The sequence below is a fragment of the Sus scrofa genome, chromosome 5 (genome assembly GCF_000003025.6).
Source record: "Sus scrofa isolate TJ Tabasco breed Duroc chromosome 5, Sscrofa11.1, whole genome shotgun sequence".
In the NCBI taxonomy this organism is placed as follows: domain Eukaryota; kingdom Metazoa; phylum Chordata; class Mammalia; order Artiodactyla; family Suidae; genus Sus; species Sus scrofa.
The window spans coordinates 104,346,336-104,365,958 of record NC_010447.5 but is presented as its reverse complement, the minus strand read 5'-3'; the positions used below and the strand labels follow the sequence as shown (position 1 = coordinate 104,365,958).

Here is a 19,623-nt window from a genome sequence, read left to right as displayed (position 1 = left end):
CTAGGCAGCTTACAACTCTACCATAGCCGTCACTTTCTGCTTGCAGAGAACTCAGGGTCGGTCAGAGGTGAGAGCTTAGGGCCTTCTCAGGTCTTAGTTGATCGTGTACATGGCCTTCTAGCTTCCCAAGAATATGTCTGAGCTTTTCAAAAAGCTCCTGTGGATATCTCGGTCTTCAGCTTTTGCTTAAGTTTTTTTGATTTGTCTTGTTTGTCCCAAATGTTACTCAAATTCTCAGACAACATTGATGTTAAAACATTCAACAAACATTGAATGAGAAGCTTTGATGAGTTTGGGTAAGGTCTAGTATAAGCCTTTCAAGTGGACTCTTCCAGGGAACCACCGTAGAGGCCAAATAATGACTTCTCTTTGAGAATGGGCTTTGAAAGGACTCCATTCCTATTTTGCTCATTCTGGTGTCAGTACCAGGGATACAGACTTCTTTTTCAAGGCTACTGGGGAGCAGAGGATGGGACTATGATATTTTATTTTATTTATTCATTTTGTTGGCTGTGCCTGCAGCATGTGGAAATCTCCGTGCCAGGGATTGAACCTACGCCACAACCGTGACCCAAGCCACTGCAGTGACAATGCTGGATCCTTAATCTCCTGTGCCGCAGGGGAACTCCAGAACTATGATATTTTAAAACACTACAAAGTCCTTTGTTCTTTTTGAAACTCAGCCATTTTTCTTCGCTAAAGATTCCTTGGATTGCTAAAAGACTTTTGTTAATTTTCAGAGGTCTGAAAAAGTTGATTCTGCCAGTTTTTTTTATTTCTTTTGTGGCGAGGCAAACATTTGGAAGTCCTTAGTCCACAGATGTCACCCTGCTTTCTTGAATGTCTTATATAATCAGAAATCAAAACACATTGTGCCAGAGTTCCTGTTGTGGCGCAGTGGTTAACGAATCCAACTAGGAACCATGAGGTTGCAGGTTCGATCCCTGCCCTTGCTCAGTGGGTTAACGATCCGGCATTGCCATGAGCCATGGTGTAGGTCGCAGATGCGGCTCGGATCCCGCGTTGCTGTGGCTCTGGCGTAGGCTGGTGGCTACAACTCTGATTAGACCCCTAGCCTGGGAACCTCCATATGCCGCAGGAGCGACCCAAGAAATGGCAAAAAGACCAAAAAAACCCAAAAAAACACATTGTGCCAGCTGTATTTAGCAAACGAGTTGTCCTGCTCTTCATTCTTCTTTTTGAGCCTTTATCCCTTTTGGTGTCTCCTTTCCTTTGTCATTAATCCATCCAAGCTTTATGCATGATTTCCATCAACACATACACTCTAGTGTTGTCCATTTTAAGAAAAAACAGCCACCTTTCTTTATTCCTCAGATGCTCTTCTAACCATGCTATTTCTTAAAAAGTATCTATGTCTGCTGTCTATAATTTCTGCCTTTTAAAATGTTAAATTTTGAAACATTTGTGCTACAGATAAGTGTAGAGAGGAATGTAACTGTCAGCTTAAGCACATGCTCACATTTGGCTGTAATTGCTGCAGGTTCCTCAGTGCGCCCTTTTCCTTACTTCCCCAGGAAACTTCTCTCGAAATTGCTCTGAATCATTCTCATGTACATTTTTACAAACAACCATAAACAAAGTGTGCTATTTTAATGTATGTTTAAAATCTACACAAGTTGTATTCTGCTCTGTCCTTTCACAGCTTGCTTTTTAAAAACAAAAAGAAAAAACTGTATAGCTTTTGTGATTTAGCAGTTTTGATAAATAAGGATATAATTTATTCTGTTTAACTGCTTTGTAGTATTCTGTCATTCCTTTCTGAAGTATATGTAAAATTGTTTCTACTTTTTCATTATTTCAAACACTGCATCAGTGAATATCCATCTACCTGTTCCCCTGTGCACACGAATAGGAGTTCTTCCGGGGTAGACAACTCAAGTGGAATTTCTGGCTTGTTCATTGTGTTCTTTTTCTTTTCTTTTTTGTCTTTTTGTCTTTTTAGGGCCGCACCCGCAGCATATGGAAGTTCCCAGGCTAGCGGTCGAATGACAGCTGCAGCTGCTGGCCTACACCACAGCTCTTGGCATTGCCGGATCCTTAACCCACTGAACAAGGCCAGGGATCAAACCCACATCCTCATGGATCCTAGTCGGGTCCACGGTGGGAACTCCCAGATGTATATTTTTAAAGCAAGTTAAATTTATTTTTTTGGCTATGCAGCAGCTTGATGTGGGGTCTCAGTTCCCAGAAGGAATTGAACCCCAGGCTGCAGCAGTGGTAGTGCCAAGTCCTACCCATTAGACCACCAGTGAACTCCTGTGAATACGCCTATTTCTAAATAACATTTTTTTTTTTTTTTTGTCTTTTTTGCTTTGGGCCGCTCCCGCGGCATATGGAGGTTCCCAGGCCTACGCCAGAGCCACAGCAACACGGTATCTGAGCCGCGTCTGCAACCTACACCACAGCTCACGGCAACGTTGGATCATTAACTCACTGAGCAAGGACAGGGATCGAACCCGCGACCTCATGGTTCCTAGTCGGATTCGTTAACCACTGCACCACGCTGGGAACTCCCTAAATAACATTTTATGTTCAGAAAGCCATTTTAATTTCCAGGGATAAAACTGGAACATTAGTTTCTATTGGAAATTGATTTTCAACCTTAAATATCTTGTCAAATAGCGGTAACAACCTCATGTTTTCTTTCTCCTCAAGATACGGGATATATGAACGCTGTCGAGAGTTGGTGGAAGCAGGTTACGATGTGCGGCAACCAGACAAAGAAAATGTTACGCTCCTCCACTGGGCCGCCATCAATAACAGGATAGATTTAGTCAAGTAAGTATGCCTGTGTTTTAGAGGAATGAGTCATTATTATAAAATTATTTGAAATAATTATAAAATATATAATTTCTAAAACTCATAGCTTTTAAAATGTAGATTCTTTGTACTTTTTTGTTCCTGGAAAAAAATTGTTTTTAACCTACGCAGAACACTTATTAGGTGCCAGGTACAGGGCTGAGTGCGTTTCTGTGTATATTTCTTTAATCTTAATTCTTCGAATAACCTCTGTGAAAAATAACAATTTTTACTCCTGTCCCAATGATGTGGAAACTGAAGCATAAAAAAGTTAAATATGCTACCTGTCGATGACATTCCAGCTGATAAAGGTTGGAGTCAGGACTTTAACTCAGGCAGTCTAAGCTACAGCTTGCATTCTAAATATGTGAATTCTCTGGCCAAAAGCCACGAGAGGAAAGTGAGGGTTACACAGATAATAGGTAATAGTAATCCACCTTCACACCAGCATAAATGAGAATACTTTCCATACTCACTGTAAGTTATTTGTATTACTTACTGCCATTTGCTTGTTTAGTAATTAGAGAGATAGTTAGGTAAGCAGGAGTCAGGATGATAAGGAAGTCTTTCTCAGTAAATCTGGCTTTGTAGCCTCTGACAATTTGGACATAAGATCTTTAGATAGAGGCATGAATCTGAAATGAACTGCTTGCAGGTGTGCATTGAAGTACAGTATACAGAATCTAGAGACAAATAGGATGTTAATATCAGGTAGCAAATGCTAAAAAAATAATTAAGCAATTAATAGCTAAAGTATTGAGCTCCATGAATCTCTTTCTTTGAGAGTGTGTATTTCCACTTTATTTGATCTTTTTTCCCTTTCTTGTACCTCTGCCTTTAGAATGGGTCTCCTAATGCCTAAATTCTGTTTTGGTTTGTCAGAAAATGTTTTTATTCCGTCTTCATTTGTGAAGGAAATTTTCACATGGTATAGAAATCTAGGTTGGCAGTTTTTGTTTGTTTTATTGTTGTTTTATATCCATTGACAATACCATTCCACTGTTTTCTGACTTCTTTTAGTATTGAGAAGTACATCTAAGTATTGTACTTTCAAAGGCTTTTTTTCTTTCTTTCTCCTTTCTGGCTGCTTTTAAGATTTCTTTTCTTTGTTTCTGGTTTTCTGCAGTTTCATGATGATGTTTCTAGGTGTGGATTTCTTTTTATTTACCCTGAATGAGAGTGCAAGAAATTCTTGATTCTGTGGATTGATGTTTTCATCAGTTCTGGAAAATCTCAGCCATTATTTCTTCAAGTAGTACTTCTGCCCCATTCTCTTTTTGCTCTCCTCCTGGAACACCAGTTAAACGTATGTTTGACCTTTTCACTGTGTGCTGTGTCTCTTATCCTTCTCTGTATACTATCCTTTTTTCTTTCCTTCATTCTGGAAACTTCTTCTGCCTTATCTTCCAGTTCATTTATTCTCTGTGTGTAATTTGCTAGTAAATCTATTTATTGTGTTCCTTATTTTATTTTTTAGTTCTAGAATTTGAACTTTTTTTAACCTGTATTATTTGATTCGTTTGTTGCTAAAATTTTCCATCTTATATACTTGAACCTATGGTTATTGAATAATCTGTGTTTGAGAAGATAGCATTTAGAGCCTGTGTGGTTCTGTATCTGTTATGTTATTCCTTTTTGTGCCTGATTATCTTTGAATGTGTAGTAGTAGACATTGTGTTTGAAAACCTATTTGTTGAATAATTTGAGGCCTAAGATGAGAGGATCCCATTTGTTTCTGCTGGGCCCAACTTTAATTTAAGGCTTTAGATTTTCTGGATCACTCAGGTGGCTGAAGACTACGCTAGAGCCAAGCTTACCTCTGGTACTTAATTATTCGTACAGTGCAGCTTTTCGGGGTCCCAATCCTTATTTTACTTTTGTTTGCTTAAGCTTACCTCTTGGCCAAGTCTTCTGCATCAGCAAATTGTCTCTAGGAAAGATGCTGCTCAAGTGTTTTCCAACTTTTCCCAGTCTTAACATTCTCCTGAATCTTAGCCAGGTAAATGCTCTTTATTTTCTTAGTCTTTGCTTTTTAGGAAATGTTTCTTTTATTTCACTGAACTTTTTTTTTTAAGTTTTCTTTAATCAGAGGTTGGTTCAAATTATCTAGCCTTCTATGTAGCCTTTGCATTTTTAAAAATTAATGTTATTTTAATCAAAATAGCTTTAAAATAAACAGTTTTAAAAATCAAATAGTATGCAAAGGCTTACAGTGGGAAAGAGCAGTTCCTCTCCACCCCCTGGGTTCTGTACCCTAGAAGTAACTGTTTTCAATATGTTTCTGTCAGTATTTACTCTTTATATTTTAGTATTGTTATTTTTATGTAGAAAGTTATTTTCTTTATACAAATGATAGTAAATACTTTTCTACTTTTTTCATTTAACTTATGTATCTAAGATTTTTCATATCAGTACAACTAGAGCTGCCTCACTCTTTTTAAAAAGCTGTGTAATATTCCATTGTATGAATTTTATTTAATGGTTTAGCTATTGGTGAACATTTAAATTGATTCTACTGCTTTTAATATTTCACACTGTGTTGGAATTAATATCTTGTTCACATACCGTTTTGCTTATGTTCGTGTATATCTGTACCTCTCTTAGAAATAAGCAAGTTGGAAGGATGAATTTTGCATTTTAATAAATATTGCCAACTTTTGTGCTCTTTCTTGATTTATCACTTATTATGTTTTGACCTTCTATTCTGGGATAGCTAAAACACCTTACTAATACTTCTTCCTCCATCCTGTTATAGTTTTGGTTAAATTACTATTTAAAGTTTAAATTGTTGAATATGTAAATAAATTCTTGGTGATAAGCCCAGAAATGTTCCATAATTATCTTTTTTTTTTCCTGTAGAATTTTTATTTTGAAGTAATAGTTGCTTCATTTTTTTTTTTTTTTCACTTGCTTAACTGTGCATTGTAACTAATTGTTCCCACACTCTTGGAACTATGAAACCCATTTATGTATGCAAACAGGAGCAGGTAATTTGTTGGTTCCTTTTGTGGTGGAGGAGGAGGGTGAGCTCATTCCTGCATTTCTGCATCTTCCTGTTCTAGCCCAGACCGTTTGCCCATTAGAGCTACACGTAACTTGTTTGGAGAATTTCCTTTGCAGTCATTCTGGGAAATCTCTTTGCTCCAGTGTTGGTCTCAGTTCCCTGGATTTCATGTTTTTGTCTCTGTTGGTTCACTCTCTTGTTGTAATAGAGCACATTTTTTGATAACTCTGAGAGAGAGAAATAGGGAGGGAGAAAGAGAGAGTGTGCCTGGGAAGTCAGTGTTTTGAAGTTACTCTTCTGCCCTCGCAGCCTTATTGGTTTTTTGGATCAGCATAGACTTCTAGATTAGAATTAGTCTTCTCAGAATTTTAAAGCATTGCTTTATTATTTTTTTTTGTTTCAGGTGTTACAGTTGAGATAATTTGATCTAATTTTTTTGTTAATAAAAAATACACATTTTTCTTATGTTTAAAAATAAACAAGAAAATCTGAAATGAGAAATACAGAAAGTCTTGATGTTGCTTGCCTTACAGATTGTTCCACCACTTATGGACAAGTGGCGTTACAGAATAAAGGTAGTTATTATGCAGTGGGTTAGTAATTATAGTGTCTATGTATATTATATCTTCAGGAGAGTGGACTTAATTTCTTAAAATCCATAGTCTAGCAAGTTACTTTCCTAAAACAAACATAATGGTGAGTAAATATAGTTTTCTGTAGCAACTTGCATTCCTAGTCTGAAGATTAATTTTTACCTTTGAGGCTAGAAGTATACACTTTACCTCAAAGCTATAGCATATTACTATTGCATGGATGCTGGCAGAAGATATAAGACTCAGGTCTTTTTTATTCACAGCACAGTAAATAGCATAAATAGCATGAATAGCACGTTTGCATAGGTTCCTCTGGCTCCCTACATCCTGTGGGGGTGGCCTGATATGGTCCGGGTGGGTGCTGCACACCCAGTTGATACCCAGTGTGTGAGAAGCAAGGTTGCTCTTGGTCCCAGAGAGGGAGGACATGACCTCATCTGTCAAGGATGCTTGATGCAGAAACGCCTCTGGGAAATGGCCTGTCCGAATAGTGGTCAGGACCTTGCGGTCTTCTCATATACTCAGCCAGACATACGAGGAGCACCACATACCATCGGAGAAGGTCCTCTTAATAGTTACGTTCCCCCAGTTATGTAGTAAAGGCACTTACTGCAAGCGAAGTAACTAGGTCACTTTCATGAGGATAAGATGTAAAGGAAGGGTAGCTTGGAAAGAAGGAGGCCTTCACCCGGACTGGATTTGTTATATTCCTTGTGTTTCCACTTGGACGTCTTGCAACTATTTCTCAGATTTTACCCTAAAAAATAATGAAAGAGAAAGGATTAGCTCAGGCTCTTGTCTTCAGCAGTTTCCTCTTATCTCAGAAGTCCTTGTTAACAACAGCTAATAATGCTTGTAGTCACTGACTTCAGTTTGATTTCAAGTTGAGGTATTATTAAGGATTACAGGGCTTTGTAAAAAAAAAAAAAAAAGTATGGAACTTACAGGTTTCTGAGAGCAGCACTCTATGTATGGCTTATTCTTCTTCCCTGGCAACATGTAAGTTTTTTTACTTTATCTCTGACTTTGTGAAAGTTTACATTATTGTGCATTGATATGGTCCTTTTACTTATTTATTTAAAATCTAGCTTTTGGCTACTAAATAGCCACTTTTAACCTAAAAACTTGCCTTTTTAGTTTAGGGAAGTGTGTTTGTATTGTGTCCTCCAGATTGCCTCACTTTTATTTTCTCTATTTTTTCTTTTAGGAGCTCTTACTTTCTCTTTCTTATCTTTATTTCAACTAACTTTTATGGCTGCTGTGCTTTGGGGAAATTTTCTTAATTTATCTTCAATCTTTCCTTTGACTCTCTAATTTTTATCTATTGCATTTTCAATTTTGAGGCATTCTTTCTTTTTTTTTGTCTTTTTGTCTTTTCTAGGGCCGCACCTGCGGCATATGGAAGTTCCCAGGCTAGGGGTCGAATCGGAGCTGTAGCCGCCGGCCTATGCCAGAGTCACAGCAACGCAGGATCCGAGCCACGTCTGTGACCTACACCACAGCTCACGGCAACACCGGGTCCTTAACCCACTGAGCAAGGGCAGGGATGGAACCCGCAACCTCATGGTTCCTAGTCGGATTCGTTAACCACTGCGCCACGACGGGAACTCCGAAGCATTCTTTCTTGATTTCTACCTCCCTGCCCCTAAAAAAATGTTTTGTTCTTATGTTGTGAGTTATTATCTTCTCTTATTTTTTGGAGGATATTAATTATAACTTTTGTTTTTGAAGCTTCTCTTTGTAATGTCTATTTATTTGGGGCTCTATTTCTTTTAGTCTCCTTCCATATTTGAACTTTCCTCAATTATCTGGTCGTATTTGATCAATCATATTTAGGAGAGCCATAACAAAGCTGATTGGAAGTTGTGGGACTTAGAGAGTTGGCAACAGGAACCTCCCAAATGTCTGTTTAGCATGTCAGCTTTTATTAATACATTTTCAGTACCTGTCCATGTGTTTCTGCGTTGTAACTCCTTGAGTCTCAAAACTCTGTGGTAAAGATGCACAGAATACACCTTTTGGCAATGCTAAATGATTGACCTAAAACTAGAAGAGCATGAGAAGTTTAGAGACACTACAGAAGTTTGAATTATTACCACAATAATACTAAAAATTCGAGTCATCACATTTTAAGATTGCAGTGCATGAAGAATGCTAGTCTAGCCCTGTCAACTGCTTGACTGCTTCCATGTCACTAAAATTTCTGTTGGGATACTAAATAAATACTCACTTTCAGTGAGAATATAAATTAGACTATAACAGTCTTTGAGCAACTTATATTGACTTTGAACCAGTGTTTCTTTTTACAGTCTAGCTTCTTACTACTTTCTTTGTAGGTAGCTATTGCCTTTAATCCCTTAGCGTTTCTAGGGTTTTATAACGTATTCTGGTTTGCTTCTCATTGGTGTCCCCCTCTGGAGACATTGTGATTTAGCTCTTTGCTCTTCCTCTTTTGAATATTTGTTGCCGTCTCTTATCCATTTATAATCTGTTCTTAAAACTTAGGGGATCCTTAGCACCTGTAAGGAACATTTCTTTCTTTCTTTCTTTCTTTTTTGCTTTTTAGGGCTGCACTCGCTGCATATGGAAGTTTCCCAGGCTAGGGGTTGAATCGGAGCCATAGCTGCTGGCCTGCGCCACAGCCACAGCAACACGGAATCCAAGCCTCATCTCTGATATACCAGGCAGCTCATGACAATGCCAGATCCTTAACCCTCTGAGAGAGGCTAGGGATCAAACCCATATCCTCATGGATCCTAGTCGGGATGGTTAACTGCTGAGCCACAGAGGGAACTCCCAAGGAACATTTCTTTTTTCTTTGTCTTTTTAAAGGGGCTGCAGCTGCAGCATATGGGAGTTCCCAGGCCAGGATTCTAATCGGAGCTGTAGCCACAAGCCTACACCAGAGTCACAGCAATGCCAGGCCCAAGCCACGTCTGTGACCTATACCACAGCTCACAGCAACGCTGGATCCTTAATCCACTGAGCAAGGCCAGGGATCAAACCCACAACCTCATGGTTCCAAGTCAGAGTTGTTAACCACTGAGCCATGACAGGAACTCCCGGAACATTTCTTGATAAAAACCTTCTTATAGTATTATAAGGAGACTTGAGTTTAAAAGTAAGAATTATGTGATCTTTTCACAATTTTGTAGTTTTGAACTAGGGTCTTAAAGCTACAAAGAATGATATGTTGTAAAAATATAGTAATTTTCTTCTAGAAGTTTACAATGAAAAGGCGATAGAAGTTATTCTTCTTTAGTATATAGAAAAATTTATCTTTGTGAAAAAAAAATTTGTACCTGAGAACTGGTTTGGAAATCATTCATTGCGATAGTCCTGGCAAAGATTTGAACAGATGTATTAACAATAGAGAAGGTGATAAAATTGTCCTAAAAACTTTACTGTTAGAAGTTTTAAGAAAATATTTGCTGTCAAAGCTGTTCTTTGGTTGTGCTGTCCTTCTCTTTGGACTCAAAAAACCACTTTCAACTATTTTATAATGTCTCCTGAGTACCTTAAGAAACAGTTTAGGAGTTTTGAATGTTTGTGTTCAGACTACTGTCTGATATTTTGGACTGGAAATATTTTGTCTGGAAATATTTCAAGTTACTTCAAACTATTTTACGATAGAGTGGAACTGGGCCCTTCATCGAATAATTGCTTTAAAATCGCCAATTTAACAAATATATAAAGCAGAAAATTTCTGAACCAAGCTCGTAGTATGAATGTATTGACTCTTTTGAGCTGTGAGCATGAAGAGTAAATGCAGGAGTGACCTTAAGCAGTGATGACTTAGTTTAAGCGTCTCAGTGATACATACATCAGACATTTGACATCAGATGCCTTGAAATCATCTGTATCCAAGATTCGTTGCGTTGATCAGTCCCAAAGCAAGCGTTATATAAGCAGCTAGGTACTATTCATTTCAGAGAATATCAAGATGTTATGACATTAATACAGTAATCAATGAAGTTGCTCTTTCTTTTCAAAGCAACACACTCTTAAAAGCATCACAGGAGTTCTCTGGTGGCCTAGCAGTTAAGGATTCGGCGTTTTTGCTGCTGCGGCTCAAGTTTGATCCCTGGCCCAGAAACTCCCACGTGTGGCGGGCATGGCCAAAAATTTTTAAATATTTTATAATAGAACAAAAACATAACAAATAAGGCACTGTAAAGAACCTTTATGTTATACGTTACAGTTCATAAAATTGTTTCACATACATAGTTGGATTTAATCTGCAATCATCTTGTGAGGAAAACAAATGTGAGTTTAAAAAGCTGAGTTTCTGCCCATGGTAGATAAAGTATCTGGCCCACTGTACAGTTGTTCTAATTCCAAAATTCTATCTGTTGCTGCTATCTAATCCAAATCTTTGTGGTTCTCTGGCTGCCTTCTTTTTTATATGCTGGTTATTTGGCTTTGCTATTCTTGTTTGTAATTAAAAGAAATATTTTCGTTTTACTTCTGAAACAAAAGAGAATGATATGGTTACTATAAAATTCTCCTAATACATTTATAAAACTAAAAGATTGTTTATTGTCAGAGGCATAAAACTGGCATGAGATCTAAAATGAAAAGCATTTCTTTGTTTTTCGTGTAAGTTCTTAAAGTTGGAAATGAAAGTTGTCTTAATGATTTCAAATTTTGTCTTATAGATACTATATTTCGAAAGGTGCTATTGTGGATCAACTTGGAGGAGACCTAAATTCAACTCCATTGCACTGGGCCACAAGGTTGAAACTTGCTGCTGGATTTTCCCCTCTTGTTCCTTTACTAGTCTGTATCTAAGCAGTATTTTTTCTAAATGATATACTGAAATGAATGGGAGGACTTGCTGTGTCCGTAGGTAATACTAGTAATGTACTGATGAATTGCTATCCAGTGTTAGCTGCATTGGGAGCAAAGTTTATTGTCTGAAGTGTCCTTAAGGAATTAGCCATGCTGATATTAATCCAGTTAATTTTAAGATGGGGTTAAACTTTGGAATATTTTTGCGGCCTATGTATATGTACAATAAAAGCTTCTAGTTCATGGGACAATTAAGATCATGTTGGAATAAAATTAATAGAATAAAGTAACTATTACATATTTAAAGAAATTATAAGTATCTATAAATTTCAAAGACTGTTACACCAATTAAGATTTCAGAACATAAAATGCTAGATGTCTTGACATACAGCTATTTTAAAATAACATAAAAAAAGTATTTCCCACCATTAACCTATTTCAAAAAAAGATCTTTCCGGAGTTTCCTGTTTGAAATAACTTTATGTATATAAGTGTTTATTCTTTTATGTTTTAGACAAGGCCACCTATCTATGGTTGTACAACTAATGAAATATGGTGCAGATCCTTCATTAATTGATGGAGAAGGATGTAGCTGTATTCATCTGGCTGCTCAGTTTGGACATACCTCAATTGTTGCTTATCTGATAGCGAAAGGACAGGTAAAAAATGACAGTGGGGTAGTTTTTTTTTTTCCTTTTCTTTTCTTTTTACAGCCATACCTGTGGCACATGGAAGTTCCCCAGCTAAGGGTTGAATCGGAGCTGCAATTGCAGGCCTCAGTCGCAGCCATGGTAACACTCTGTCTGAGACGCATCTGTGACCTGTGACACAGCTTGCAGCAACTCAGAAATCCTTAACCCACTGAGCAAGGCCAGGGATCAAACCCACATGCGCACGGAGACTGTGTTAGGTTCTTAACCCACCAAGCCACAGTGGGAACTCCACCATGGGGTAGATTTTACTGAGATGTTCTTCATGGTTTATTTTTCTATTTTTAATTTTTTTTTAAAGTTTCATTTTTGGCCATGCCCGCAGCACATGGAAGTTCCCCGACCAGGGATTGAATCCGAGCCACAGCAGCAATTTGAGCTGCTCCAGTGACAACACTAGATCCTTAACCCTTTGTGCCACAAGAGAACTTCATGGTTTAAAATATCATTGGTGTTAAGAAGTAGAACAATCTAATGATATTTAAATAGTGCATTCTGATGGATGGAGAGAACAAATAATTCCATATTGAGCTGTTTAATGTAGTTAACATAAAAATACAAAAAAATACTTATGGTCCAGAGATAGTGATGCATTAAGTTGAGTTTTTTATTTACAGGAGTGAGAGATGAATTGCAGAAAGTAAGGGAGAGGAGTTCCCATCCTGGTTCAGCAGTTAGCAAACCCGACTAGCATCCATGAGGATATGGGTTTGATCCCTGGCCTCACTTTTGGGTTAAGGATCCGGCGTTGTCATGAGCTGTGGTATGGGTCGCAGACACGGTTCGGATCCTGAGTCGCTGTGGCTGTGGCTGTGGCCGGCAACGACAGCTCCAATTGGACCCCTGGCCTGGGAACCTACATGTTCCGCAGGTGCGGCCGTAAAAAGACAAAAAGACCAAAAAAGTAAGGGAGAAAGTTTAGGTATCGTTTTTTCCCCCCTTTCATTACATCTTTTGAATATATCATCTTTTTTTGAACATATTACTAGTTATTTTCTGTATTAAGTCCATCTTGAGGGGGACTCAGTTTCTGCTGTATAAAATACTGCTTCTAACATGTCAGAAAAATTGTCATGATTTAGGTGGTTCTTCCTGATTTTTCTTGAATGGGTATAATCCCATTAAATTTATTCTGTGAATCCTTTAAGATACTTGTTGTTGGCGCTGGCAGGCAGTGACAGTTGTGTGTTCTGCACGATCACTAAGGAAAAGAGGCACAGACTAGAAGGGGAGGTTTATTACCTCTTATGGGGTTAACAGACTACTCCCTAAATCTAATGGCTTTCGAACAGCCTCAGCCATTATATTTCGCAGTTCTCTGGGTTGACTGGTCTGGGCTGGGAGGTTCTCGTGGTCATGACTGGGAGCAGCAAGCATCTGGGAGCTTACTGGGCTGGAGGATGGCTCACTTTGCATACCTTGAACTTGATAGGAATGGCTAAGAGGTTGGACTCAGTTGGGTGCTGGAGCAGCCTCTCTCTTTTCCTCCATGCAGTCGCAGAACTTACTCTGTACAGTCCCCTCATCTGGTCTCTCTGAGGGAAGCCAGACTTCTTACACTGTCCCTAAAGAACCAAAGCGGAAGCTGTCTGGCTGTTTTCAGGTCTTGACTGGCATAGCAACATGACTGCTCTATTCCGTCCGTTAAGACAGCCCAGCCCATGTTCAGTGTGGGAACGCAGGGTTGTGAACACTGGGAGATGAGGTTTCCTGGGGGCTGCGGCTGAAGACCGACGGCCATAGGGGATCCTCTGTTCGCCCACGTTTCTTTCTAGACTGGAGGTCGAAGCAGCAGATGGCGCTGTTGCGCATGACATGCAGCATCGTTAGCGGCCCTCTATAGAAGGCAGCTATAGTGAGTGTATAATACACATTCACTTTTTTCCCTCTAGTTTTTAACAGGGTAAGAAAGATGATGTAAAGTTTTGAGCCTTTTGTTAGTTTATTGATTTTGGAGTTTGGACGTTTCAGTGATCGTTTTAACTCTGGCATAGCATGTAGGCTATAAAAGATTTTTGTCACAGCACCTTTTGTATAATACATGCACAATGATGTCGATAAATGTCTGATGAGTAAGTTTTGTTTCTGCTTAGAGGTAGCATCCTTACTGTAAAACATTCAAATGTGATAGAAGAGTAGGACTTAGAATAAAATCCTATCTCTTCCCTTATCTCTTTCCTCCACTGAGATCACTTTAACAGTTTCGATATACTTTCCCAGAATTTTTTCAGTGTATATGCTAAAATATTGTAAAAGGAAACCCCTCTAATGTGCCTTACATCATACATTAAATAGGTTCCAAAGTCCTTCTTTGGCCTGTAGAATCACGTGTGGTCTGGCCCTGGATACCACTCAGTCTCTTCTGGCATCTTCTTTTCACTTACTGGGCTTGAATCATGTCCATCGTCTTGCTGTTTGTTGTGTAACTCTGATAAGCCTTTGTCTGAGGGCCTTTGTGCTTGCCCTTTTCTTCTGCTTGGTAAATCCTTTCCTCAGTCACATAGTTCTTTCTCCTTTTCTCTTTCAGTTTAATTAGATGTTTGCTCAGTTTTTATTAGTTCTGCTTAATTAATATATTTGAAATTTCTTCTTTATCTTCCCGGTCTTACACTGACAATAGTCAATAGTATTGTTTTTCCTGCTGTTAAGTAGATGAGCATTAAGTATGATAAATAGAACTACATTTCTGTTACTTGATTTTTAGCTTTAAATAATATCCTTTGACTCATAGCAGTTACAGATTAAGCATTCATTATGCTTTCTTTTCTGCTTTTTTCCATTCCCCCCATTTTTTTTTTTTTTTCTCTTTTTAGGGCCACATGCACAGCATATGGAAATTCCTAGGCTGGGGTCAAATCAGAGCTGTAGCCTCTGGTATATGCCACAGCCACAGCCATGCCAGATCTGAGCCACGTCTGCAACCTACACCACAGCTCATGGCAATGTCAGATTTTTAACCTACTGAGCGAGGCCAGGGATCAAGCCTTTGTCCTTGTGGATACTAGTCAGGTTCATTACCACTGAGCCATGATGGGAACTCACCCCCCTATTTTTAAGTAAGTGTTATCAAATTTACATTCTTAGAGCATATAACATTTCCATTCAGTTTGTCATTCTAGTCTCAATTGTTTCATTTTAGTTATCTTGTTAAATTTATTCAGTGCTCCTTACGAGTTCTTTTGGATGATTTTCGGGGCAAAAAGGGAATATGCTAAGTAATGGAGCTTCATGGGTCTTGGAATTCCCATAACCTTTTGATCTGGGCTTGTTAATTCTTCCTAGCAGAGAGTACTCATATGTCCAAACTGAACTTGGAAAAGAAGTACCAAGTTTTAAATCCCAGCCCAAAGAGAGAAAAGGTTGAATTTCATTTTTTTCTTTTAGTAGTCTAGAAATATGGCATAATTTTGCAGAGAACGGCTACATAGAGTTATGAAGGGTCTTAAAGTGTACTCACTAACTCTGTCCTGTCTCCACTAACTGGTAAGTTAGCCAACAACTTGGATTAGAACTGCTGGTTTAATGTAATCTAGGAATGGGAGATAAGAAAGGGAAGAAGAGGAAACTTAATATTTATTGAATGTGGAGTTTCAGTTATGGCTCAGTAGGTTAAGAATTCAACTAGCATCCACAAGGATACAGGTTCGATCCCTGGCCTCGCTCAGTAGGTTAAGGATCTGGTGTTACCACAAGCTGTTGGTATAGGTTGTAGATGTGGCTCAGATCTGGCGTGGCTGTGGCTGTGGCGTAGACCAGAAGCTGTGACTCTGATTCAACCCCTAGCCTGGGAACTTCCATGTGCTGCAGGTGTGGCCCTAAAAAGAAAAATAAAACTTCTTGAATGTCTGTTATATTTCAGGCTATGGAATAGGTTACCTTATACACATCATTCCATTTAATCATCACAGGTACCTTATGGAACCATTATTTGCATTCACATTTTTAGGTGGGAAAGCTGAAGTTCAGAGAATTAAAGTAATTTTGCCAATTGTGATGTGTAAATTATATTTTTCTAAGTAAATTTGGTAGGAATTTAGTAGAAGTTGTAAAGTTGACTTTTTATTTTTACTCTTTTAGGATGTAGATATGATGGATCAGAATGGGATGACGCCTTTAATGTGGGCAGCTTATAGAACACACAGGTATGTAACTATTACGAAATATTTATTCAGATCACTTCTAGCATAATAAAATGTAAAATAAGCAGTGAGAAAAAGCAGTTAATGTTATGCCTGCTAATACGTACAATTCTTACTATGAGTACGTAGACATAACATAAATTACCTTTTTGCATGGTTTGAGTCTCTGCGTTTACTTTGACCTTGGTAATTGCAGTATCATTAATCTGTTGTTCTGTTAACAATTTCCAAGAATGGAAGAAGTGGCCTTCTTTTTAAAAAAAGCCAGTTATTTATGGGATTTGCATATTGGCAATTTAACACATTAATTAGTAAGATGCCTTAAATCATTTGGGGAACCATCCAGATTTAAATTTAAAGTTTTAATTGTTTAGTTATATAGATAAGAATGACATAAATTCCTAGATGGAAAAGAGTAAACATCAGGACCAAGTGTGCCCACTCTCTTGGTGCCGTCTTACCTTATATGGTGTTGCACATACTTGGTACTGCCTGCTAAAACGCTGTCTCATTACTCGTTGTAAAGTTGTTGAAAGTAGGTTAGAATAGGAGTGTTCCGAGATGGAATGCAGCCACAATCAGTTTAGTATCTGTGATGATTTCTATAATTGAAATTAGGGTTGTTGTTGTTGTTGTGTTTTTTTTTTCCTTTTCAGTGTGGATCCAACTAGATTGCTTTTAACATTCAATGTTTCAGTTAACCTTGGTGACAAGTATCACAAAAACACTGCTCTGCATTGGGCAGTACTAGCAGGGAATACCACAGTCATTAGTCTTCTTTTGGAAGCTGGAGCTAATGTTGATGCCCAGAATATCAAGGTAAAAATAGCCTATATTGATCATGCTTTATGAAATGTAGTTACCAAGATGGGAATTCCTTAATAAAACAGGTTTTTAACAAACTCTCAGAGTCAGAGATGGAAGAAAATTCATCTTTAAGCTCAATCCTTTGCTTCCATGCAAGAATTTGTTTTGAAAGACTTACTTTCATATTTTAGTATTTAAGTAATTTTCAGTTTTTGGTGGCATTTTCTTTAGTGAATTCTTACTGAATTTTGGAAATTAAGTTATATGGTCTTTATTTTTATAGCTGAATAGAATAGTTCTCTATTTTCTTTAAGATCATTAGAGAGAATCACAAGTTTATAGTTAAACCACAGTATGCATAGTAAATTTTAGTAATTTTTTGACTTGGTCATTTATTGTTTTATTTTTTTAAGGTCAAGACCTTTAAATTTGATAAACACCTTTACGATGTTTTTAGGAGAACCTTTCTCCCCCAAATGCTGGACTAATCCAGGAAAAGTATAGCAGAAAAAAAAGTATACAAAGTTATCTACGAGCAAAGCAAATTAATCTTTACATTCTGTGCATTTAGAAATTTGTAGACATATTTTATGAAGATCTGGAAGAAAGTTCTAATGGTAGTGTTAAATTTTGGTTAACCGTCCTCATTTTTAAAGCACCTGAATTCACCATGTCTTCTAGCAACAGATTCTTTCTGTGAAGTGACTTTAAAGTTTTAAAAATCATCTGTTAATAATGTGCATTCATAAATAACTTTGTGCCCATTGGCAACTATTCTTTAGTTTAGACTATAAACCGTATTTTTTCTGAGTCATGCTTCTTAAATTTCTAAGGAATATGTGCTCATTAAATTAAATATGAAAGGGGTTCGAGCCACATGATAATCTAAAATCTCAATCAAAAAGTGGGTTATCTCCTGCTGGATCAGGGTATCTGTTTATGTTGCAATGAATAGTTCTTTCACTATTTGATTAAGAAGAGAGGGTTAAACTACTAAAATAAACTAGGGTTATATGGAGCCTAATTTATTTATGATTATAACCAATATTTAGAAATGAATATAATTAAAGATATTTAGTTAAAAGTAAATGTCAAGGAGCTCTACTCAGTATTCTCTAATAACCTATATTGGAAAAGAATCTGTTAAAAAAAGGATGTATGTATAACTGAATCACTTTGCTGTTTAGCTGAAACTAAAACAACTTGTAAATTAGCTATATGCCAATATAAAGTAAAAATTAAATAAAAAAAGAACACTTTTTTTAAAAAAGTAAATATCAAATATCTTATTGGAAGCTGTAAGACGCTAAAACCACATATTTTCTTTTTCATTTTTAAAATTTCAAGTCTTTTCTCTCCTCGAAGTGATGAGAATGCTCTACTAGATGCCTGTAAATGTATGGAAAGAGGAAAGTCGCTTATCGTTGTGCCTGATGTGTGATGCGCACTCTGAATATTTGTTGACCAAATGAAGATTTGTGCAGTCTTGAGTTCTCCCTCCAAGCTAGTTTTCATGACTATGCTAGCATACCTCTCTGCCACTTCTGAAATCATGAAGAGAAAATTTTGCCTTTCCAAACATTTTAAGATAAGAAGTTCTGAAAGTTCATAAAACCGTGATTAATAAATTAGGATGACCTTAAGGCCTAAAGGATAAGAAGGGAGTTTGATTAAACCTGACCAGTATCCCACAAGAAAAAAAGTTAATGAGATGACCTTATTTTTTATTACCTGAATTGTTTTAGAGAGTTATATTTCTTCTCTTAGCTACTATGTCACTCTTCCTAAAGTGATTATGTTCTGGGAATACATTTCCAGTAATCAGAGTTATGTTTTTGAAAAAATAGAACCAATTTCACTATGGCAAATGGGTGAGTCTCCATAGACTTTGCTGAGAGTCATGTAAGTATATTGAAATTATAGGAGTGCTAAAGAATTATGGCAAGATGATTACATAGTTCTGGAATTTGAAACTAGTAGTGTATACTTTCAGAGCACTTTATTTTTTCTATCTGTATGAAATTTTAGGTAACTTCTCTTCAATCATGACCTTTAAGTACTTGAGGTGTGGTTTGTAAATGTAATGTCTTTTCAACTTACACTCCATGTTAACCAGTGTATAAACTTTTGACTAGTCTTAGTAAAAGAAATAATCTATAATGAATTTCAGCAGAAAGGTAATGGTAAGAATAGAGACACTGAAATGATTTAAATAGTTTGACCCTGTATTTTTAGGTTCAGCACATGAATTATTTGCTACCAAAATGAATAAACTGGCATGTGTCTTACTTCCAGAGCCTTATAGTGTCAAATAATTTAGCTAATTATTGTACCTATAGAGCTTTTATTTAAATTCACCTCTTTTTTTTAGCCACTTTATTAATGTTTTAATTGTATCTGACATGTATTAGCAAGGCTGGTAATTGACAAAAATGTTACTTTAAATGTAATTCCTTGGTAGCTCTGGAGTAACTTTTTCTTCCCCCCTTTTGTCCACAGCAGCTTGATGTGGACTTCAGTTCCCAGATCAGGGATTGAACCTGGTCTGCAGCAGCAAAGCTCTGAATCCTAACCATAGACCACCAGGGAACTCCCTGGAGTAACATTATTTAAAAAAAAATTTTTTTTGAGGTGTAATTGGTGTATAGCATTATATGAGTTTCAAGTGTACAATATGGTGATTCGATACCTGTACACATTGCAAAATGACCACCATCACAAGTCTAGTCAACACCTGTCACCATACATAGTCACAAAAT

General features: G+C 37.3%; 1 protein-coding gene across 2 annotated transcripts in view; it reads left to right on the top strand.

Moving 5' to 3' along the window:
• ZDHHC17 (zinc finger DHHC-type containing 17) overlaps positions 1 to 19,623 on the top strand; it is a 93,387-nt gene that overhangs the window by 28,297 nt on the left and 45,467 nt on the right. For both annotated transcript variants that reach the window (XM_021092815.1, XM_021092816.1), the window contains exons 3-7: positions 2,677 to 2,799; positions 11,076 to 11,153; positions 11,723 to 11,867; positions 15,996 to 16,060; positions 16,714 to 16,876. In XM_021092815.1, the coding sequence (XP_020948474.1) occupies positions 2,677 to 2,799; positions 11,076 to 11,153; positions 11,723 to 11,867; positions 15,996 to 16,060; positions 16,714 to 16,876 (574 nt within the window). The remainder of the gene's footprint in view (positions 1 to 2,676; positions 2,800 to 11,075; positions 11,154 to 11,722; positions 11,868 to 15,995; positions 16,061 to 16,713; positions 16,877 to 19,623) is intronic.